The following is a 20473-nucleotide window of genomic DNA, read 5'->3' on the forward strand; positions in this document are numbered from 1 at the left end:
TATCACTATCGGGACCTCTTCTCTTTGTGCCGCCGCAGGTTTCGCGTCCACTGGGCAGGCCACCGTCTCTTTTTGTGTAATCGGCATCAATTCATCTGCAGGTTCACTGACCGGTATCACTGCGACGTCATCTACAGGGACCTCTTCTTGTTGTGCCGTCCTTGCTTCGATGGCACCCGTTCTTGCTTGGGTAGCTTCTCTTTCTGCGGCCATTTTTTCTCGCCAGGCCTGTCTGTCAGCCTCCCATCTTGCCATGAAATCCTTATGGTCTTTCCTCCTCTCTTCCCTCTCGATCTTTCTATCGGCTTCCAGTCTGGCCGCAAATTGCTCCAGACGTTCCATAAATTCCTCCATGTCCACGCTGCAGCAGTAAAACACTCGATGCACAATAATCCAATTATTTGTCAGGCGTGTTTAAGTTCGTAAAAATTCTGACACCAAATTATCACGTGTTTTGAGTACGAATCTCGTTGGTCACGTGTGTAAGTTCGAATCCCACTTCTGACACCAATGTAACGTGTTTTGCGTTACTGAATACGCCGTAGAGATCGTTAACTGGTTTATTGAACAATCTACAACTATCGGCTACACTTAATTATCACAACGTTACGGGTTTCCACAGTTTACAAACCCTACAACAAAATGTCTTAACACCGTCTTCACTTGTCTTCACGTACTGATAACGCGGGAGCTATACAAGTCTCCCTGAAATACACACTCTGAGTATAACCGTGATCACTGGTTATCGCACACACGCAGGCTGCTATGTTTCAACTCTGCGGTAGCCACACTAGAACTGACTGTGAATAGCCTTCGCTGCTCCGTATGTAGCCTTGATCGGACAGTACGGGAAAACGGCCACGCAATAGGCACCCTTTTTGCCTGGCGCTGTGTTGCTATGTAATGCTAGCGGAGGTCACCGCTGTTACTATCGTAACGTCGCCGCTGTTGATTCGCGTTGCCTAGCGACCGCGATATCCCTCGGTGACGTCACCACGGAGGGGAGTGGCAGGGCGGGAACTCGCCTATTACCGTAGTAACGCGAGCGTTACGTTACGGCCACGTACCGCTGGGGAGATAGGGGTCGACATGTCACAATATATATTGTAATGTGTTAGTGATTATGTATGGGGTTTGGAGTGATAATTGGATTTATTGAACACTTATAACTTGTAACTACAAATAACTGTAACAGTCACACAGATTTACTCTCTTCCAACTACAGCACATGTAAAGTCTTCTGTTTGTTCACTAGACATTGCAAATTAGTGGCAGCAACTGAAGACTTATTGCTAACCAGTGACTCTGATCTCTGACTGACCTACAACTCTCCAACTTGTCCAGCTGGTCTTTGTTATATAACCTCAGCATAGACCTCATAGAAAACACTGCTTCCAAGATTTCCTCTGTTGTTGCTAGTTTATTCTTTTCCACAGAAAGATGATTTCCTCACCATTGCCTAGCAGTGGCTCCATCTATTCATTAAGCTGCTTCAGCTTTCAGCCGTCATGTTAGAATGTACTTTCAGGTCCTGTTACACACACTTAACCAGAAATTATATGTAGGTGTGACTACAAATTAGATGCTCATATTGTGAAAAATAGAAGCTGTCTTGGTACCTGTCTGACCAGTGATTAGATACTGAAGTGAAACTCGTGAGTACAATTTGCATACCTACCGTCTCTCCCTTCTCGTTCTCCCTTGTACTCTTCCTGCTTTGCTTGGCAGTGATAATCCTCTGGGTCTTTAAAAAGGAGGCACCCGGTCCAAATCACACCCAAGTTACTGACTCTTCTGTTTGAGATCATCCTGGATTTCTTCAGCCCCTCCAGCTGAATGGGTGTGATAGACACCACAACCCAGTGTGAAAAACTGAAAAAGAAAATTTGATATTGTACGTATGGTATTATTTCAGGTAAAAGCCCATGAGACTTGAAGATTGTTTGTAACGCTGGATGCAGTTCAGGTCTCATACAAATCTGTTTTGATTTACGTCTAGTTCTGTTTATCTGGATAACAAGACCACAATATGCTGAGTTTCATACTGTATCAGAAATTTTTAATTCACTTACCATTCACATTTTTCATGAAAATTTGTTTTAGTATTTCCTGTTTGCCTTCTCTTTCTCTTCTTTAACTGCCTCTGCCTTCTTTTCTTCTTCTCCTTCTTATCCTCGTAAAATTTCCTATAGGTTAAGTCCAAGCCTGTTCTGACTTCATAGTCTTTTGTATGATCTTACCGTATTTTGGTGTCCTTTTGGTTAATACTGAAAATTGAGTTGTAGGAGTGATGTTAAAGATTAGATTAAGGTGCTTTAACCATTTTCCATTTACTGTTTAAGTATTTAATTGTTTTTGTAATATTAATTATTAACTGTCAAATCTGGAGCATTTGTCACTTCTTAAAAATGAAGTATGGATGTTACTAACACTTCAGCTTCTTTAATCCAAATTTTACTTTGATTTAAAAATGTATGTAAATGATCATTGCTTATATAAGGCTATCTTTATCTATTCCCTTACTTGTTTGTATAGTGTCATATTGTCTCACATGCTTCAGGTTATTATTGTATTTTTTCATAATAATATAGGTAGTTAGTTAGTTAGTTAGTTATTGGAGAGGGTGGGTTTCCCCATGCACTTAGACCTGTATTGGTCCATTGTGCTTCCCTCTATGATTTCTACCAGTCTCTATATCCTACCGGTACTGGTGCTTACCATCAGTCCCGCCCAGCCAGCGAGACCGGCTCTACTAGCTGAGAGGTATCTATAATGCTTCCCCCATCTACCAGAGGTATTAGAGACTGCTGTTGGGCGGGAAACGTCCGTAATTTGGCTCAGTGACCTCCTTTGGAGATATGAGGTTCTTTTACATGCCATAAAGCTACAACACAGGACCCACGGCTTAAAGTCCCTCCCGGAGGACTTGTTCCCTGAATTTTTCCGCCCTTAAAAATTCTACGACCTCCACCGGGTATTTGAACCCGCGTACTACGAGTCATGAGGTGGGAACGTTAACTCTAGACTACGGAGGCCGCTTTACAATATAGGTAACTTTACAAATGTCATTCCAAATACAGTATTTCTGCATGTGCAAGTTGCCAAGATGTGATTGTCACACCCCATGTTTTATTAAAGAATGTTAAGTGATTAGAATGGTACTTGGCAGCGCATGTTTTGTTGGGCTGGAGGGGAGTTGGGTCAGCATACTGTCACTAACAGAAGTGGTTACTGAGTAACTGTTACTCATTTGAGTTTTGCTGAACTTGCATGTTAAGGCAAAATAATACCATTTTTATATATATTGGTAGCATTTTCATAAGTGTGCCATTGATGAGGTGAAAAAGTGAAAATTAAGAGTCCAATGAATCTATTTGTCAATCCAAAACCCTGTCTGTAGTCACACCCCATCATATGATAGTATGTTTCTTGGGGAACAAGTTATTTGTGCCTTATATATTTCTAGTTCTCTTTATAAATCCTTTTTTTTTATTATTTTCAATTCATCAGACTCTACATATATTGCAATGTATTTGCTTGAATGAACACCCTAAACTTCTGGAAGTTTGTTAAGTGGGAAAAGAGTGTTATGAAATGGTTTGTCCAGTAAATAAATTGTATGTTGTACAATAAACTCTCTTGACTTATTTTTTATATTCATATTTCATATCCAAGCTTATTTCTTGCTACTTTGTTTATGATTTATTGTGTACAGCCATTGCCACGCAATGGCTGTGATGTAAAGAAGAATAAACAGCAACCGCTTCTAGGCAATGGCTCAGTAAACATGTTCCTGTGAAAACCAGTACACATGCAAGAATAGAAGAGCAAAGTTATCTGCCAAGAAGTTATAACTGGGACAGTTGGAGCAATGACTTCAGTTGATTTCTGTATGGGAGGCCGTGAAGAGATGGTGCTGTAATTAAGTTCACTGTTGGTAAGTTGGGAGATGGCAGCCAGCTTGGAATGGCATGAGTACGGAAGCTGAAGAATCTCCACTGTTAGGAGCTGTTACTGAGAAATGACTAGTGAAGGCACTGCAGGCTGGAAAAGACTTTGTGTGTTCTCTAGTGATTCATAAAGTGTGGAGATGAACGATGGCACTGTAATTAAATGTATTCATGGGTCGTGTGTTAAAGTGGTCAATAAATCCAATGTCCAATCAAAACCTCGTCGAGAGTCACGCATACACGTGACAGTATACAGTGTCATTATACAGATTACTGGGCTGTACCTATGTTGAGCTAGATCTAATAAAAAGGACATGTGTCCCTTATTTTCAGTGTTTCAAGAATGGTAGCATTCGTGGGGTTCTCGTGGCAGTGATTTTAAAGAATACAATTTTCCTTGATGTGATACAATGGAATTTGGTAAAAGTTCACCAACATTTCAGAGGAACATATGCCTTCATTTTCAAGGTTGAAGAGTGAACCAGACAAGCTGGCAGGAAGCAATGTGTCCTTCTTTCAGCTTGCTTGTTTTGCTTATTCAACTTACTCATCAACCCTGAAGATGGAGACAATGTGTTCCTTTGAAGCGTTGGCAAACTAGTATGCGTACGAGGACAAATTGATGTGCTACTAATCATGCCACCTGTTTTTAAGCAAAACTCTATATTAAGAATTGTGACCTGTAAACATGTAAATGTGGTAATTATAGTGTGAATCTGGTTCTACAATTCCTACTCTTTGTTGCCATAGACAGACTGTTTTGCTATACTGTGTTATGTTACATTACAGAGAATTGAATCTGAGGGCTGAGGAAGACAGATGCAGTCGACTTAGGGAAGAACTGCTTACATTAAGAGAGGACCTGAACAAAGCTTATCTGTCTCATGACATGCTGGAGCAACAGAAGATGGAATCAGATGGTCACATAGCCCAAATAGAGAAGAACAAAGGTGTGGTTATAATATGTTTTCAGACCTTTTTTTAAATTTTGACTGTGTTATCCTTTTGGTCTTTAAAGGAGATGTAAAGGACAGTGGAGTGATTTTTGCATATTAGTTAATGATGTCAAAATAAATATTGCTGACTTATGCTAATTAATAATACATGTACATAATAATACATGAATTATAATTCATTGATAGCAGCAGTGCATTTCAAGTATTAGGTGCATACAGATGATAAATGATTACTTTGAAGCACAAACAGTCTTCCTATTTATAGTTATAACATAAACTTTCAGCTGTAACAGAATCAGCAGAGCACTTTGGAACATGTATTATACAGTTTAGGAACACTGATATAAAACATTTGTGGTTTGATCAGTTATTTTCAGAGTGGCCATAATGTGACACTGCTGCAGTTAGTACAAAACTCTTCTGCTAGGCAGAGGTGCAGTAGAAGCAGCTGAGTCATATGTTGTTCACTTAAAAGTTGGAACTTATGTCACTCTGAGGAACACCTTATATAGTGAGGCCATATTTTGGGCCCTCTGCAATTTGTATTTTATTAGAAAATGACAGATTTTGAAGAACCATACATGTTTATCAAGGTCTGCTTTGAACTAGGCAAGGAGAGGAAGCAATGAGTGAAGCTAAAACATTTGATTAGTTTTCCAAGTTCAAAGGTGGAGTGGCACCAGTTAACAGTGCTGTGTTCAGGATGTAGCAAAAATTAAGGAACTTGTTACGGAAAGATTTGTGTCACTATCATATCACTATCCTCAACTTGAAAAATGAGGTGGGAATTTAATTTGGATCATGGAAATGTATTTTGATGCAAGATCTGACATGACATAGTGCCGCAAAATTCACTCTTCATCTGCTGATTGATGAACAAAAACAGAATCCCGTCAGTTGTGTCAGGACCATCAGGGACAACTTCAGAGAGCTCCACAGTTCCTTGCAAGTGCTGAGATTCAAGGTTGCACTGAAGGAGCTCTGTGATTAGATCATTATTTAGAAACAATGATAGGCTATACTTGCTGAGTTCAAAACCTTGGACTTCTGCAAATTCTCTAACATTAGCACATTCACTGGACCCTGTGCATCAAGAGGCAAGGTAATACTTCAAAGAGGACAGCATTGAATGGAGGGTAAATGCATTTAGTACATAGAAAGAAGTATAACCTGGAAATTATTTGATGGCTTTGCACATAGTGGTACATGAATATTAAGTGATGGCATTTAACTGATATGAAAATGAAAAGAAGTTTTATTGATTGTGACAATAGGGGATCTGGAGTTAGCACTGGAGCGTATCCTGTTGGAGAAGTCTGATGGCCAGGAGACATTAGCCAAGCTGGAAACAGTGTGCAGTAGCTTGGAGCAAGATAAGAAGAGATTACAAGATGCAGTTAAAAAGGTAAGACGGCTTTAGCGTTCATCTCCCCCTCCTCACTTTCATTTTTCTTCTTTACCTACTCTTCGCAGTATCTTGGGCTGCTTGAGTTTTGCACTTGCATAATGTTCATCATAAATGCCAATCATTCCAGTCTTCTTCCTTCCATCCCTTGTAATTCCTTGTAATTGCCGGGTTTTGTTCCTGCCTTCTTTGTTTTCCAGTAGTTAGTTGTAGCCATTGATGCTCTTCCGTTCTGTCCATAACAATCAGATATGTCACATTATCTCATTCCAAATTCTGCTGATCTGAAAATGAGATTCTGTTGCTGGAGTTTGAGTGAATAATAATGTGGACTTCAAAGCTAGCAGCCAGATCACATCCCATAAGGACCTAAGATCAAATTCTTGCTCAGATATTTCTGATGCTGCTGTATAGACTTTCTGTTAGGTTTTTACCATTTCTATGTGTACAATAAATTTGTTGTGGTGGTGCATGAGATTATGATAACACCATGCACCCAAAGATTACAGCATATGCTGACTGCAGTTGTACTAATTCTGTTGGTAGGTGAAATGCCAATGGTAGCCTCTTTCATCATCAACTGTCATCATTTTCATCCATAATTCTTATTTGTAAGAACCTGATTTTGTATTTTCTCAGTATTGTTTGTTATGGTTGGATTGTGTGTGTGCAAAGTGGAACCCTTAGTGTATGATAAATCTCAGTCTGTGATGAAATTTATGGTTTTACTAATACTTGTAAAAGACTGGGTTCTGTCCAGCCTGCAGCCTAATGGATACTGGGGAATCTTTCCATAGGGATGGTAAAGCAGTCCACCTCTGCTATATGCTGAAATCTAAAATATGTCTGAAAGTCCCCAATGCACCTTCATTGTGTTGTGATCAGACACAGGGACAACTGTGGCTTGTTTATAATGTTTTTTTAGGTTTTTATTTCATGCTATTAAATAAGTTAGACATATGATATAGAATTGTTAAAAACCATATCCGTGCAGGTGGAAGAGGAGAAGGCATCTCTTCAGAGCCAGTGTACAGACCAGCAGAATGACTTGGGGTCTCTCAGGAAAGAACTACTCCAGGCTGAGCAAACACGCCTGGACCTGGAGTCAGACAAAGTCTCCCTCCAGGAAAAGAATAAATTCCTGGAGATCGAGAAAGAGAAAGTAAGTGATATATATAATATTCATTCATTCATCAGTAATCTGTCAGACGACAGGTCCGCAGTCTCTTCCAAAACAGTTCCTCCACTTAATGCAATCTTCTGTTTTTTGGAAAGAGACTATCCAGCAAAAGTGATAATGTGGTAGTTTTTCCATTTGCTTTCCACATCGCAGTACAACAGCCGTTCAAACCACTCTGGTCACGCCTGTTGCTATACAAACTTGAACCATCTCGAGCATCATTTGCTCTATGCTTCAAGTCGCTGCTGATGACGCTGCTTCTGCCATTATATATATATAGTAAGAGATAAATCAGAAGAAATTTCATGATTTACAGTATTTATTAGGATTTCAGATGAGCTGAATATGTAAAAACAACAATGCATATGGAAATTTGGCACGAAACCTCATATAACATAGTTTTCACTGAGCAGTATCATTAGCTGTACACACAGTATTAAAGGTGGAGAACCACTCTTTGTTGAGCATTCATGACAGGCTATGTGTATGCAGTTTTGAATGCATTTATTGTTTCCCTATGCATGTGATTATCCCATCCATCTCATCATTCTTGTTACAGTGCCCCAAAGTATTAGGAGAACAATATATTATGAAGCTCCTCATTATGTAATTTTCTCCATTATACTATTATTTAATTTCTCTTACATTCAAATATGCTTTGTCCTCAAATTCCTTCAATGTGTATCTTTCTGCCTGAGCAAGAGAATAGGTTTTGTACCAGTGGAAAATAAGTAACTTATACCTCTGTATATTCTAAATCTAGGGTTTTGGAAGGGATTTGGTATGATAAAAGTTGTTGGACTCAGGGGTAGCAAGCAGTTTCCAACTTAATTTCATCATGAATGTAATTTCATTTTTGGGGGACAAAGTAAACTCTCTCACATGATAGGTAAAATCCAGAATGATGAAAGTATAACTGTATCACACTTAGTCATCACTGATTTATCATGTCTTAAAGCATGTGGCACATGTTACACTTCAAGGACGGAAGCTTCTTTTAGTTCTCTTTATATTCATTTGTGTTCATATGCATTCACTGATTCTGAATTATTCAGTGTACAGAACCACATGTGTCATATTGGTGTAATCTTCATGTGTTTTACAGGTGGAACTAGAATTGGGCCAAGTGTCTAAGGAAAGGGGAGATCTAAGTAACCAGCTGTCGTCACTAGCTCGAAAGAAAGAGGCACTGAATGAAGAATTGATGAGAATAAGGCAAAGAATGGAACAAGCCAATGAGACTAATGCTCGCCTCAATCGTGATTTGGAAGATCTTATGAAAGACAAAGAGGAAAAACAGGTGAAACATGAACACATGGTTTCTGTTATTTATTTATGTATTTATTTAAAGTTTATTTACACTTTCGGTATCACAGACCATATAGTGTCAAGTGATAAGATGACTTAGTGAACAATCAAATGAATCTTTACATTACATGGGAGGAGCCATGTTTGCTTGCAATATGTGAGGGGCAACTGGTTAACTGATAGCAATTTATTTGACTGACTGAAAGTAGGCGATTAGTTCTTCCGAGAAATTTTTGTTTTGTTGTTGTTGCTCCTGCTGCTCTTTAGTGTTAGTATCATAAATATCAGATCTCAAGCTCTAATGGAAGTTAAATAATTAAATAAATAAATTATTAGTGAATTAAAGAATATTTTAGTTTATATAGTTACTGTTCAATCATTCAGGTTTAAGTATGAGTTATTTCATTAGTAAGATGGCAGAATGTCAACGAGACAAATCCATTTGCAGTGGAACCCCGATTTAAGGTTACTCTGAAGAGCAATGATTCTGGGGAAAATCTTAAATGAATGCAATGTAACAGTGGTGCTAGTGACTTGAGATCATCTACATGGAACATGAAATGAGGAAAACCCCTAAATTTTTGGATGTTAAGTGGGGTTTCCACTTGACACACAGACATAAAGGAGTCGAGGAAATGAGGAAAACTCTTAAATTAAGGAATGTTAAATGGGTGTTCTGCTCTACATAGATAGACATAAAGTAGTCTAGGAAATGAAGAAAACCCTTAAATTGCAGAATGTTAAATGGGGGTTCCACTCTACACATATAGACATAAAGGAGTGTATGATTAAATCCTCAGGTGAAATTGAGGTCATATTTATGTTATTTTAATTATGTCATAATCTTTTATGTTTCATGCAGGTTCTTCTCGAAGCAAATGAAAAAGAACTTCAGCGGCTTCAAGAACAGTTTGCTTCATTAAGAAGTGAGAAAGATGCTCTGGAAGGAGTTCTCTTTGATACACAAACAAACTTGGAAGCTACTGATACCAAACGCATGCAACTAGAGAAAGAGCAGCAGGATCTGCTGGTGAAACAGGAGGCTTTGAAAGGTGAAGTGTGTCGTCTAACTCGTGACTTGGAAACCTCTGAGAAACGTGCACAAGAGATGAAGAATTCACTAACTCAGCAAGCTAGTACACAAGAGGCAGAGTTCCAGCAAGTTATTGCCAACCTCAAGAAGCAAAATGAAGAAACTGTGAGGAAACTGACAGAGGAAAGGGTAAGTGGGTCTTTTTGTCTTTCTCTGCTCAAACAGAGACATAGGAGAAGCACTACTCTTGCGAGAAACGTCCTTATAGATAGATAAGTGTTATGTATGTGGATTACTTCAAAAGTCATGTTAACATAATTTTTCCGAAATTTCAAAAGCTCCAACCGGAATTTACAAACTTGCTGCTGAGAGACAGCAACGCTGATTTCTAGTGATGCCACTAGATGATGTGGAAGTCTAAGGACAATGAAGTGAGTCCAGTGTGAAGTATGATCATAACCTTCGTCGAGAATGAATGTTAGCTGGCTAGAACAGTGTTACGTGAAAATAGCAGTGCTTCCCAGCAGAAATGCGACTGAATGTCACTCAGAGCTTGTGGAAGCTCTGGGTGATCGTGCTCTACCATACAGCACTATTGCAAGGTGGATAGAAGCATTCCAACGTCGGAGAGAAGCAAGTGCTGACTTGCAACGTAGTGGACACCTTCGTACCGATGTTTCTCGTGCCATGATCACCCAGTGCATGGAGGAAGATACACTTGATACACTTGGAGACTACTTTGAAGGTTGCTAGTCATAATGTAAGAATTCAGATTTAACTCACATTGAATTTTTTATTTCTTAATCACAGTTGGATTTTTCAAGGATTAGAGAATGAAAAATAAACAGTCATTTCGTAATGTGCAATTTTTCTTGCCTACTATACCTACGCCCCTTCACATCTACCTGATCTGACTAAGCCAATCGGAGGGGTATATCATGCCCTTTCATAGGTACATTTTGAACTTTCTTCACTGTAACGTGTTTGCCGAAAAAAATTAGTTGCCATGACTTTTGAAGTAATCCAGGTATATTCTATTGATCTTGAATATGCAGGGAGTTTCTAAACAGCACATCCATGAAGGAGACTTATATGTTACAGATTGGCCATAGTTCTTGAAAGGAACATTTCATTCTTCCACCTGAGTCCATGCTTTAAGCGATATCATGGTGTTAGGATGTAGAAGTCAAAGTACAGTAAACACAATGCACTTAATAAATAGACATAAAAAGATGATATGATGTTAAAGTCTATGTATAACACAGTCCATCAATAACGCAACAAGTTGTTCTTTTTTCTTTCCACTTATACTTAAACACAACATGTTTCAGACTTAGATGACCATCTTCAGGTGTTTTAATATGTTAAATCTCCTAACACTGCATTAAAATGTGGTAAAATCACATGCTGTAGTGCATTTAATAAAATAAAATTCATTAAATTTTTTCTATTAAAATCTTAATTTTCGTCTCTTTGGTGAAATTCTCTTCCACCTCACAAGGGGTGCCATCTGTTTGTTTACAACTATATGTTTCTTTCCATGTGTTTTTGTTGCAGCAGCTTGTTTTTATGTCCATTAGCCCGTTGTTCTGTTACATCTGCAATCTGTATTATGCCCCTTGTTTGTGCGTTGTTCCATCCAGCAGCTTGTGGTGTTGTCTTCACTAGTGGTATGATATAATTACAATACACTTGGAAACAACCCAGTATAATTTCTCCAGCAGGGAAGTGTTTGTTGGCGCAGCTTTACATTCATTTGATATGTCTTATGACAGGAGCATATCAGAATCTCCTTAGAGAAAAAGATGCAGCAGACAGTTCAGCAGATGGGAGGAGAGAAGGATGGTGAGATTCAGCAGCTCCAACAGAGGATAGAAGTACTGCAGCAACACATTGAGAAAATTTGTCAACAGCATGAAGAAGTTCTGCTCAGAGCAGAGAATGACAAGCAGCAAGCTCTGCTCCTTGGTAAGCAGGCAGTTGTTAGTGTCTGGTTTCATGTAGAGAGGCTTTTATGTGTTCTTTGCATGGAATGCATGAAATGAATGCATACTATGCCTGGCTAATCTTGACACTTGCAGGGTGAGGAAGGAATGGACTGACAAGGGGGGAAGGGGCAGAAAGAGACCTACCTACTGTGTATAGCATCGGTTCAGAACATATCGACCTGTAGTGTATTTGTGTAGAGCTCAGCTGAACTGAACTGAAGCAGTTGTGGTTGTACGAGGTGTGTTCAAAAAATGACGGGAATTTCCGTATTTTGGAAAAAATATTTATTCATTCGTCTACATTAATGTTGTCGCCTTCAAAATAGTCCCCATTCGATATTATGCACTTACGCCAGCGCTTCTTCCAATCATCGAAACACTTCTCAAACTCGATTTTTGGGATAGCCTTTAGCTCTTTCAGCGATGCGCTTTTAATGTCATCTATGCTTGTAAAACGACGGCCCTTTAAGGTTCTCTTTATTTTTGGAAATAGGAAAAAGTCACACGGAGCCATGTCTGGCGAATATGGAGGCTGGGGCATCGTTACAGTATTGTTTTTGGCCAAGAATTCACGAACAAGCAACGAAGTGTGAGCAGGTGCATTATCGTGGTGCAAAAGCCATGAATTGTTTTTCCACAAATCCGGGCGTTTTTTTCGGATTGCCTCACGCAAACTTCTCTGATTGTGATTCGGCGATCATTCATAATCATTGCTTTCACTTTTTCCACGTTTTCATCGGTTGTTGATGTGCTGGGGCGTCCGGGGCGCTCGTCATCTGCAACGTCTTCACGGCCATCTTGGAAACGCTTATACCACTCGTAAACTCTTGTTTTACTCATAACAGACTCACCATAGGCCTTTGTTAACATTTCACACACTTTGTAACACTTTATTTCATTTTTTACGCAAAATTTGATACAAATTCTTTGATCCATTTCTTTTAACAAACGAAAATCGCCAAGCTCATAAAAACACGTCTAACCTTAGCGGCTGCCACAGACAAAGTAAGCAATGAATACAGCTGAAAATTTTATTGTACTTCAGGGGCATGTATACCAACATAATAAAAAAAAAATTTTGACAATTGGACTCTCCAAACCCGCGAAATTTTAAAATTCCCGTTATTTCCTGAACACACCTCGTATCTCTACAGTGCAAAGCATCATTTCAGCAGTGAAACTCACACTGAATACAGTAATATTGTGTTTGATGAAGACAGGTGACATGGAGCTTGCACAGCCACTATAGAGTATATACTGAATGTTTTGACTCGGGTAGTAGTTACTGATTCATGCTGCTGCTGCTGTGCCTGTAGTGGCTCAGACTTCTTGCATTCCTCACAGCTCTCAAGCTTTAGAGTCATGTACTGTAACTGGAACATGTTTCAACTCTTGAACTACTGAACAGATTTAAGCAAAATTTGATATTGAGATGAACACAAAAGTTCTCTGAAATTTAATTTTTGTTCATATTGGTTCAGTATAGCCCCTGTTTCATATGAGATTCTAGTGAAACTTAATCACTTTACACAAAAACAGCTCATCTGTTGTCGCATGACATAAAATATAAACATCAGAAACATCTGCTTGAAACTTTGGTTGTGGTTTCAGTGAAAATTATGAACTGGTCAAAATTTGATCAAGGGACATTTTCATCTCATTTTTCATCAAGGAATCATGTAATGGAATCCATAGGCGCAGATTTCTGTTCATCCTGTATAGCCTTTCAGTAAATCTATGTTGTAACCATTTGGCTTACACAGACATTGAATTGATAATTGCATAAATGCTGCCATCTTGTTTGTAATTATTGTATGTAATAGTGTAGTGAAATCTTATTACTGTGTATTTCTGGGATGAATAATGTAAATTTCAACCCTAAGATATGCTACTTTGATGTTCTTCATTCCTCCATGTCCTCTGACCATCTTGATCTCTGTCTGCTTGGCATAATATAAAGATATGAAGACACAAATGAGATATTAATACTCACAGGGCACAATTTCCATTTTGCCACTAATCATAGGATGATATAGTGATCATGTAAGTTGAGCAACAACAAAGGTCTGCCCATGTGTATTTTGCAAGCTGAAAACATGAGCATGATTATGGGCGTCTCTGACTGTTGCCATTGATACACTGAAGCTTACTATGTGTCTAAATGAACAGTAGAACACTTACGGTTAACCACTTGTACCTGCCACTTACCTTGAGTTCTCTTTTATGGAGGACAGTAAGTTGCATGATTCCTGGAAGTGAAGGTGGGACCTAAACTACTATCAATGCATGGCTCTTTAATGGTCTGACTTTTGAACACATGTATGGTGTTTGTATTGTTTGTATTCTTATAGCTCACCATGACCAGCAAGCACTGCAGGAGAAGTTGGATGGTGTTCAGAGAGAACTGGAGGAGGAGCAGGGAGCTCTGGATCGACTGCGGAGAGATGCTTCAACAAGAGCAGAACAGGACCGTGGCAGCATCAGTCAGCTTCGGGATGAACTTACCCGCTTCAAAACAAGACTTGAAGAGACCAGGTTTGTTCGTATATCACAATGAATTATCCGATGAAGTAAATGTAATTTTTCAGTTCTTGCTCGTAATAGTGTTGAAATGTGGTCTACTGATAGTTCTGATGTAGCGCTTAGCATTCCTCATTTGTATTGTGTAGATCTCACTGTCTTAGTTCGTGTTAACACAATTTAATAAAATATTTGTAACATATCAAGACACCTGAATATGGCCGTTTGGTCTCAAAACATGTAGTGTCAAGGTGTATTATGTTAAACTAAAATTGAGTGGTGATTGGAAGAGTGTTGCAATATTGATGGATGATAAATAATGAACGTTAAGTTGAACAATTGCAACGGGATGCTGAAATACAGAATCCTCCATTCACCTTAATGTGAATGTCCTGTCATGCAGGTGCTGGAATATTATCTTAAAAGGGTCCATTTGATAGAGCATATTATATACATCAATATGAATTTAGAAATATATATGCCTACTGTTCAAAGGATTAATGCATTTCGGGATATCCTAATTATTTGTAGAATGTCCTCTTAATATGACTAGTGTGTGTACGTAAATGTACTAACAAAAGTCAATTTGATGAGACAGTGGTTTGTAATTCTTGCTAAATATAATTTGTAGATTGAAGGCAGAAGAAGAGAGGAACCGACTAGATGGCAAGATTGAGGAGGTACGCAAGGAGCGGGATGTGGTGCAGCAGGAATGTGAAGAGCTGAAAGTGCAGCTCCATCTAACAGAGGATCGTCTTGATGCAAACCAGAACCAACTACAAGAAACTGCACATAAACTCAAAGAAGGTATTTTATAACTCTGTGGTGCAGATCTTTCTTGAAAAGTAGAAATTTATCAGGTCAATAAATTTGTGCTTTTATGGAACCTAAGGTTCTTAACTATGTTCACAAATATTCATCATTAGACTCTGTTCTGAGTACCAGAGTGAAGATTATTGAGCAGCTGGATGCTACACTTGCATATTTAGTAAGCCTTAAATTGGAACTGATAATCTGTGGCAATGCAAACATAAATTACCTCAAAGAAAACCATAAAAAAATACAGTTACAATCCTTATTAGATACTTATAATCTGGCTCAAATAATTGACTGTCTGACTAGAATAGGTCCCACTTCTCTCACACTCATAGATCATTTCTTCTTAGATAAGAATGTCTTCAATAAATTTCAAACCCATTCCGCAATAAATGGGTTTTCAGACCATGATGGGCAAATCTTAGTACTTGAAAATTTACAGGTGAAAAGAAAAAGGGACCATGTAAGAGCATTTAGGGATATTAATGATGAGAACATAGCATATTTCCAATGGGCATTACAAAATGAAAACTGGGAAGCAGTTTATGATCAAGAGAATGTTAATATGAAATTTAATAAATTTCATAATACCTTCTTAACAACTGTAGAAAACAGCTTTCTCCTGGTGTACAAAAAAAAAAAACGCCAACAAATGGATAACCAAAGGTATACAAACATCTTGTAATCATAAAACAGCTTTATATGACTTAGATGAAAAATCAAAGGATGAAAGATTAGAATCAAACTATAAAGAGAACTATGTAAGATTTGAGGCTTTCATGGTGGTGACTATGAAGAAAGCAGTCTTCTGGGATTTGGCACCGTGTATATGTGGTGTTAACCGACGTTTCGGAGGAACGTATCGCCTCCATCTTCAGGGTAGAAGAAAAAATATAAGAAATCTGCAAGCTAAGAGACTGTGAGAACCGGTAAAAAGTCTGCTTTTACCGGTTCTCACGGTTGTGTACTGCAGTACACAACACACAACGCATAGGAAACATCTAACCATAAGCCTACACAACCTCAAGCTGACATCTCCCATCTTCGGGATGAATTAACAAGGAGGAGCCTAACATTTTACTTCAAATGTTTTAAATTTTTAAATATTTTAACATTGACGTTTTAACTTGAGGGCAATTTCGGATGGAATGTGAGAGTTGAACGTGCATTCAATAATCCTAGCAAGTGTTGTGCTTTTACACATCGACATACTGTAGCAGCGTCCACGCAGCATATATACTGTGTACATTTAAACAACGACAGTGTTTTCATGATTGTACTATGTGCCTCTGATGATGGTTTTTATTAAACCGAAACATGTAAGGCAGAAGTGATAAAGAAGTGACCTAAAAAATTGTTACACTCGACGGACTTTCTATTGACTTTGTGATTCATTAGGAATTTTTTGTGATTTGACAAAAGCATTTGACTGTGTGAGTCATGATATTCTTTTGAGTAAATTAGCAACATACGGCATTGGTGGTAAAATAAAAATATGGTTGAAGTCCTATCTGCTAAAAAAATAAGAGTTGAACTTTATAATAATGAGAATGGAAAATGCAGTTCAGACTGGGGAACTGTCAAATATGGAGTGCCACAGGGCTCAATTTTGGGTCCTTTGTTGTTCCTTTTATATATTAATGACCTGCCGTCAGCATTAAATGCTGACAACAAGTCATTGTTGTATGCTGATGATACAAGTATATTAGTGTCGGGTATTAATATCAATGAAATTCAAGAAAGGTCTAAACTTATGTTAAATTCCTTAAATCAGTGGTTTAAATACTTGAGGAAAACTGAAGTGTTAAATTTGAAACAATCAGTCGTGACAATATGCCTGTACATTTAAAGTTTAACAATGAATTATTACAAGAGGAAACTCATATTAAATTTTTGGGCATTGAAATTGATAAGTTCTTGAATTGGAAGACACAGGTTGAATCATTGTTACCCAGATTGGTAAAGGCATGTTATGCAATACGAATTATGAAAACATATAGTAATGTTACAACAGTTAAAATGATATATCATGCATACTTTCATTCACTCATGAGATATGGAATAGATTTTTGGGGTAATTCATCAGAGGCCAAGAAGATCTTTCTCTAAAGAAGACTATGAGAACAATAATGGGAATGAAACATGGAGAGTCATGTAGGCCAGCATTTATAAAGTTAAATATATTAACACTAGTCTCTCAATATATTTTATCCTTCATGACTTTTATGATAAATAACTTGAAGTATGTTACTTTTAATTATTCAATTTATGAGAGACCAACAAGACACAAAAGAAAGTTACATGTCCTACAATCACATCTCGCAATGAGGCAGAAAGGGGTCCATTGCATGAGTATAAAAATATTTAACAGTCTGCCTGATTATCTAACTGATTTAGTACATGATAAAAACAGTTTATAAAAGAAATAAGTGATGTTGTAATACATAATCCGTCATATACTGTTGATGAATTTTTGCTCTTCTATCGGGATCAACAACTAAGGAAAAGAAGGGGAGTGCTGACTGACAGATGTCCCACAGTAGGCATCAATATTGACATTAAGTGTAAATATAATATGTATTTTATATATTTATTTAGATGCACGTTGTTTGTATTTATGTTTGTTTGTTATTGTGATATGGCGTGTTGGAATTGTAAAGATGTATTGTTGTTTGTAAAGCTTGTGACATGTTTCATATTCAGTGCAGATTGCACTTATGAATATCCTGAAATGCAGACATATATGTATATTCGGAGGATGGTGTGATGTTGGTATGCCATGTTGAGTGTCCAAGTAGAGACAGTTTATCTCTGCTTGGAACTGTTGTTATCTTGCTACATATTTGAGTTAAAAGTCTCCTTTTATTTCTTCAGGTATGGTAAATAAAAGGTAAAGCTGTCCCTGTAACAGGCTGTGAAGGTTCACAGGGGTGTGAGAGGTCAAGGCTCCCACATCTAGACAGTTGGCTCACAGATGGCAGTAAGGTTGTCAACTTTATATACTGCCACCATTTACCCCCCCAGGAATCTTTCCTGGTACTCATTTCTGTTGGAGACTAAGTTGACCCTAGGGCCATAGTGTTGCTGGAAGGATTAGGTGAATTTAAAATAGCCAATGATCTCATCAGGTCTTGAACCTGTGACCTCCCAGCTTGTAGCATAGTGCCTCAACCAACTACACTACTGCGTGCCTCACCTCATGTATGAGGTGATGTATAAGTATTTTGTGTGGAAAGCTACATATGTTTATTTTGTTAGAAACAGTCAAGGGAAGACATGAAAATTCTCAATGCACCTCACATAATAAGGAACTTGTGCCCATCCATCTCCATCCGCATGTTCCATTTCTGCAACTACTGAACATATTTTGATTAAATTTTGTTTTAGACATTTTTCATTATGGTGAATATTTAACAAAATAGAAGGAAAAATGTTTTCTGCTACTATACAATATATTTATAATCTGATTAACTTTACAAGAGCAGATTTGTATCTGTAGTAAATGAACATGAAGGCCAATGAAGTAGGCAAGATGGTAAAGAACTGATCTAAAGAATGCATGTACTCTACCAGAGTACACATTTTTGCTATTGTTCTACACGTGGAAGGTTCATTATAGATATTATTTATGGAAATATAGAAATAGTTATTTTGACACAACTGTCAAGACATGGGCTGAAATTTTCCCACTGATAGTTGTCGTCGTCCTTGTTGTTGTTTTCAGGCTCTTGTGATTTATATTCTTCCATCATTGTGCGAGATACCACATTTCAGAGCCCAACAAAACAAGCTATAAGATTATTGTTTCATCTGTTTTTTTTATTGCTAGTGGGGTGGCACTAAGTCCCTTGTATTGCGACCACTTCTGGCTTATTGTACCAGCCCCAGATGATAGGTGAGGGTGATTGTGGAACAGTTGGTGTCATAAAGATAGGCAGGGGAAACCGAAGTACTCAGAGAAAACTTTCCACAGCACCACTTTGTCCACCACAAATCCCACTTGACCAGACCCGGGATCGTATCTGGGCCGCCGCGATGGGAAGCCAGCGACTAACTGCTTATTCTGTGGTGCATCCTTGTTTCATCTCTAGTTTAATCTTAAATGTTTTGAGAATTAAACTGGATGATGATAGTTTACAAACATATAGACAGGTTTCTCTATGAGAGTAGAATGTTAAATACAGTCATGCAGCACAAAAGAATAAATTATTTACATATATCAGAATCTTATCTTACCACATTTAGTATCAACAGTGTCAAGTGATACTTACAGCATCAAAGATTATTATTATTATTATTATTATTATTNATGCCTCCCCCATCTACCAGAGGCGTTAGAGACTATTATTGGGCGGGAAATGTCCTTAATAATTTGGCTCAGAGGCCTCCTTGAGGCATGAGGTTCTTTGACATGCCGTAAAGCTACGACACGGGATCCACGGCTTAAAGTCCTCCCGGAGGACTTATTCCCTGAATTTTTCCGCCCTTAAAAATTCCAAGACCTCCGCTGGATTTGAACCCGCGTACCTTGAGTCATGAGGTGGGAACGTTACCCCTAGACTACGGAGGCCACTCAGCATCAAAGATGGTTTGAAACATCTCAGCTCAGTCTCCATAATATCAAATCTTGTCTCCAAGAGAGGCCATTGAACTGCCAACAAACCTTCAGAGATCATAGTTAAAACTTTTATGAATGAGAGCGTGTACAGTGGCACCTCTATTTAATGCTTGTCAATTCAAGGTTTTCCATCACTTAACATTCAGTTTCAGTGATCCCAGTGATAAATTACTTCCACTTAGGATTTTCCTCAATTTAGTCATCAATTCACTGCTCCCAAAAGGAACCTTAACCTTTATCGGACGGGCCATTTAATTTCCGGTAGGGGCAGCTGGACGGAGTTTATTTAAATGCCCGCCCTTCTAGAGCAATGAAATTGTAAGCATGTTTCTAAAAATGGTGTGATTTCTACATTTTTTATGATAAACGAACGAAATGAACGCTCCTTTAATGTAGAAAGAATATAGAATCAGATATTCTAATTTACAGATTTTAATATCTGTAAAAAATTTTTACACTGATTCCCAAAATAAAATTTCCCGAAATTCATACATTTTCTGCACCATGCGTTCTAGCAGTGTAATACATTTTCTGCACCATGCGTTTTAGCAGTGTAAGTCCTTGTGGTGACTTCACATTCAATGGTATCTCTTGTTGTAGCTTATTTATCGTATGGGACATGTCGCTATGCACGACTGTACTCGTCTGAATTGCCTCGCTGCCTAATGTGTTAGATAAACACAGGAGTTAATTCTCGGA

The 20473-nt window shown here is 38.1% G+C and overlaps 1 protein-coding gene across 2 annotated transcripts in view; it reads left to right on the forward strand.

Annotated features, from left to right (window-relative positions):
- Positions 1 to 20473, forward strand: part of LOC111862350 (rootletin) — an 85473-nt gene that overhangs the window by 30546 nt on the left and 34454 nt on the right. For both annotated transcript variants that reach the window (XM_033750631.1, XM_023847659.2), the window contains 8 exons: positions 4740 to 4900; positions 6181 to 6311; positions 7306 to 7473; positions 8597 to 8791; positions 9662 to 10021; positions 11608 to 11800; positions 14172 to 14355; positions 14972 to 15147. In XM_033750631.1, the coding sequence (XP_033606522.1) occupies positions 4740 to 4900; positions 6181 to 6311; positions 7306 to 7473; positions 8597 to 8791; positions 9662 to 10021; positions 11608 to 11800; positions 14172 to 14355; positions 14972 to 15147 (1568 nt within the window). The remainder of the gene's footprint in view (positions 1 to 4739; positions 4901 to 6180; positions 6312 to 7305; positions 7474 to 8596; positions 8792 to 9661; positions 10022 to 11607; positions 11801 to 14171; positions 14356 to 14971; positions 15148 to 20473) is intronic.

This window comes from Cryptotermes secundus, unplaced genomic scaffold, assembly GCF_002891405.2.
Source record: "Cryptotermes secundus unplaced genomic scaffold, Csec_1.0 scaffold542, whole genome shotgun sequence".
Lineage (NCBI taxonomy): Eukaryota > Metazoa > Arthropoda > Insecta > Blattodea > Kalotermitidae > Cryptotermes > Cryptotermes secundus.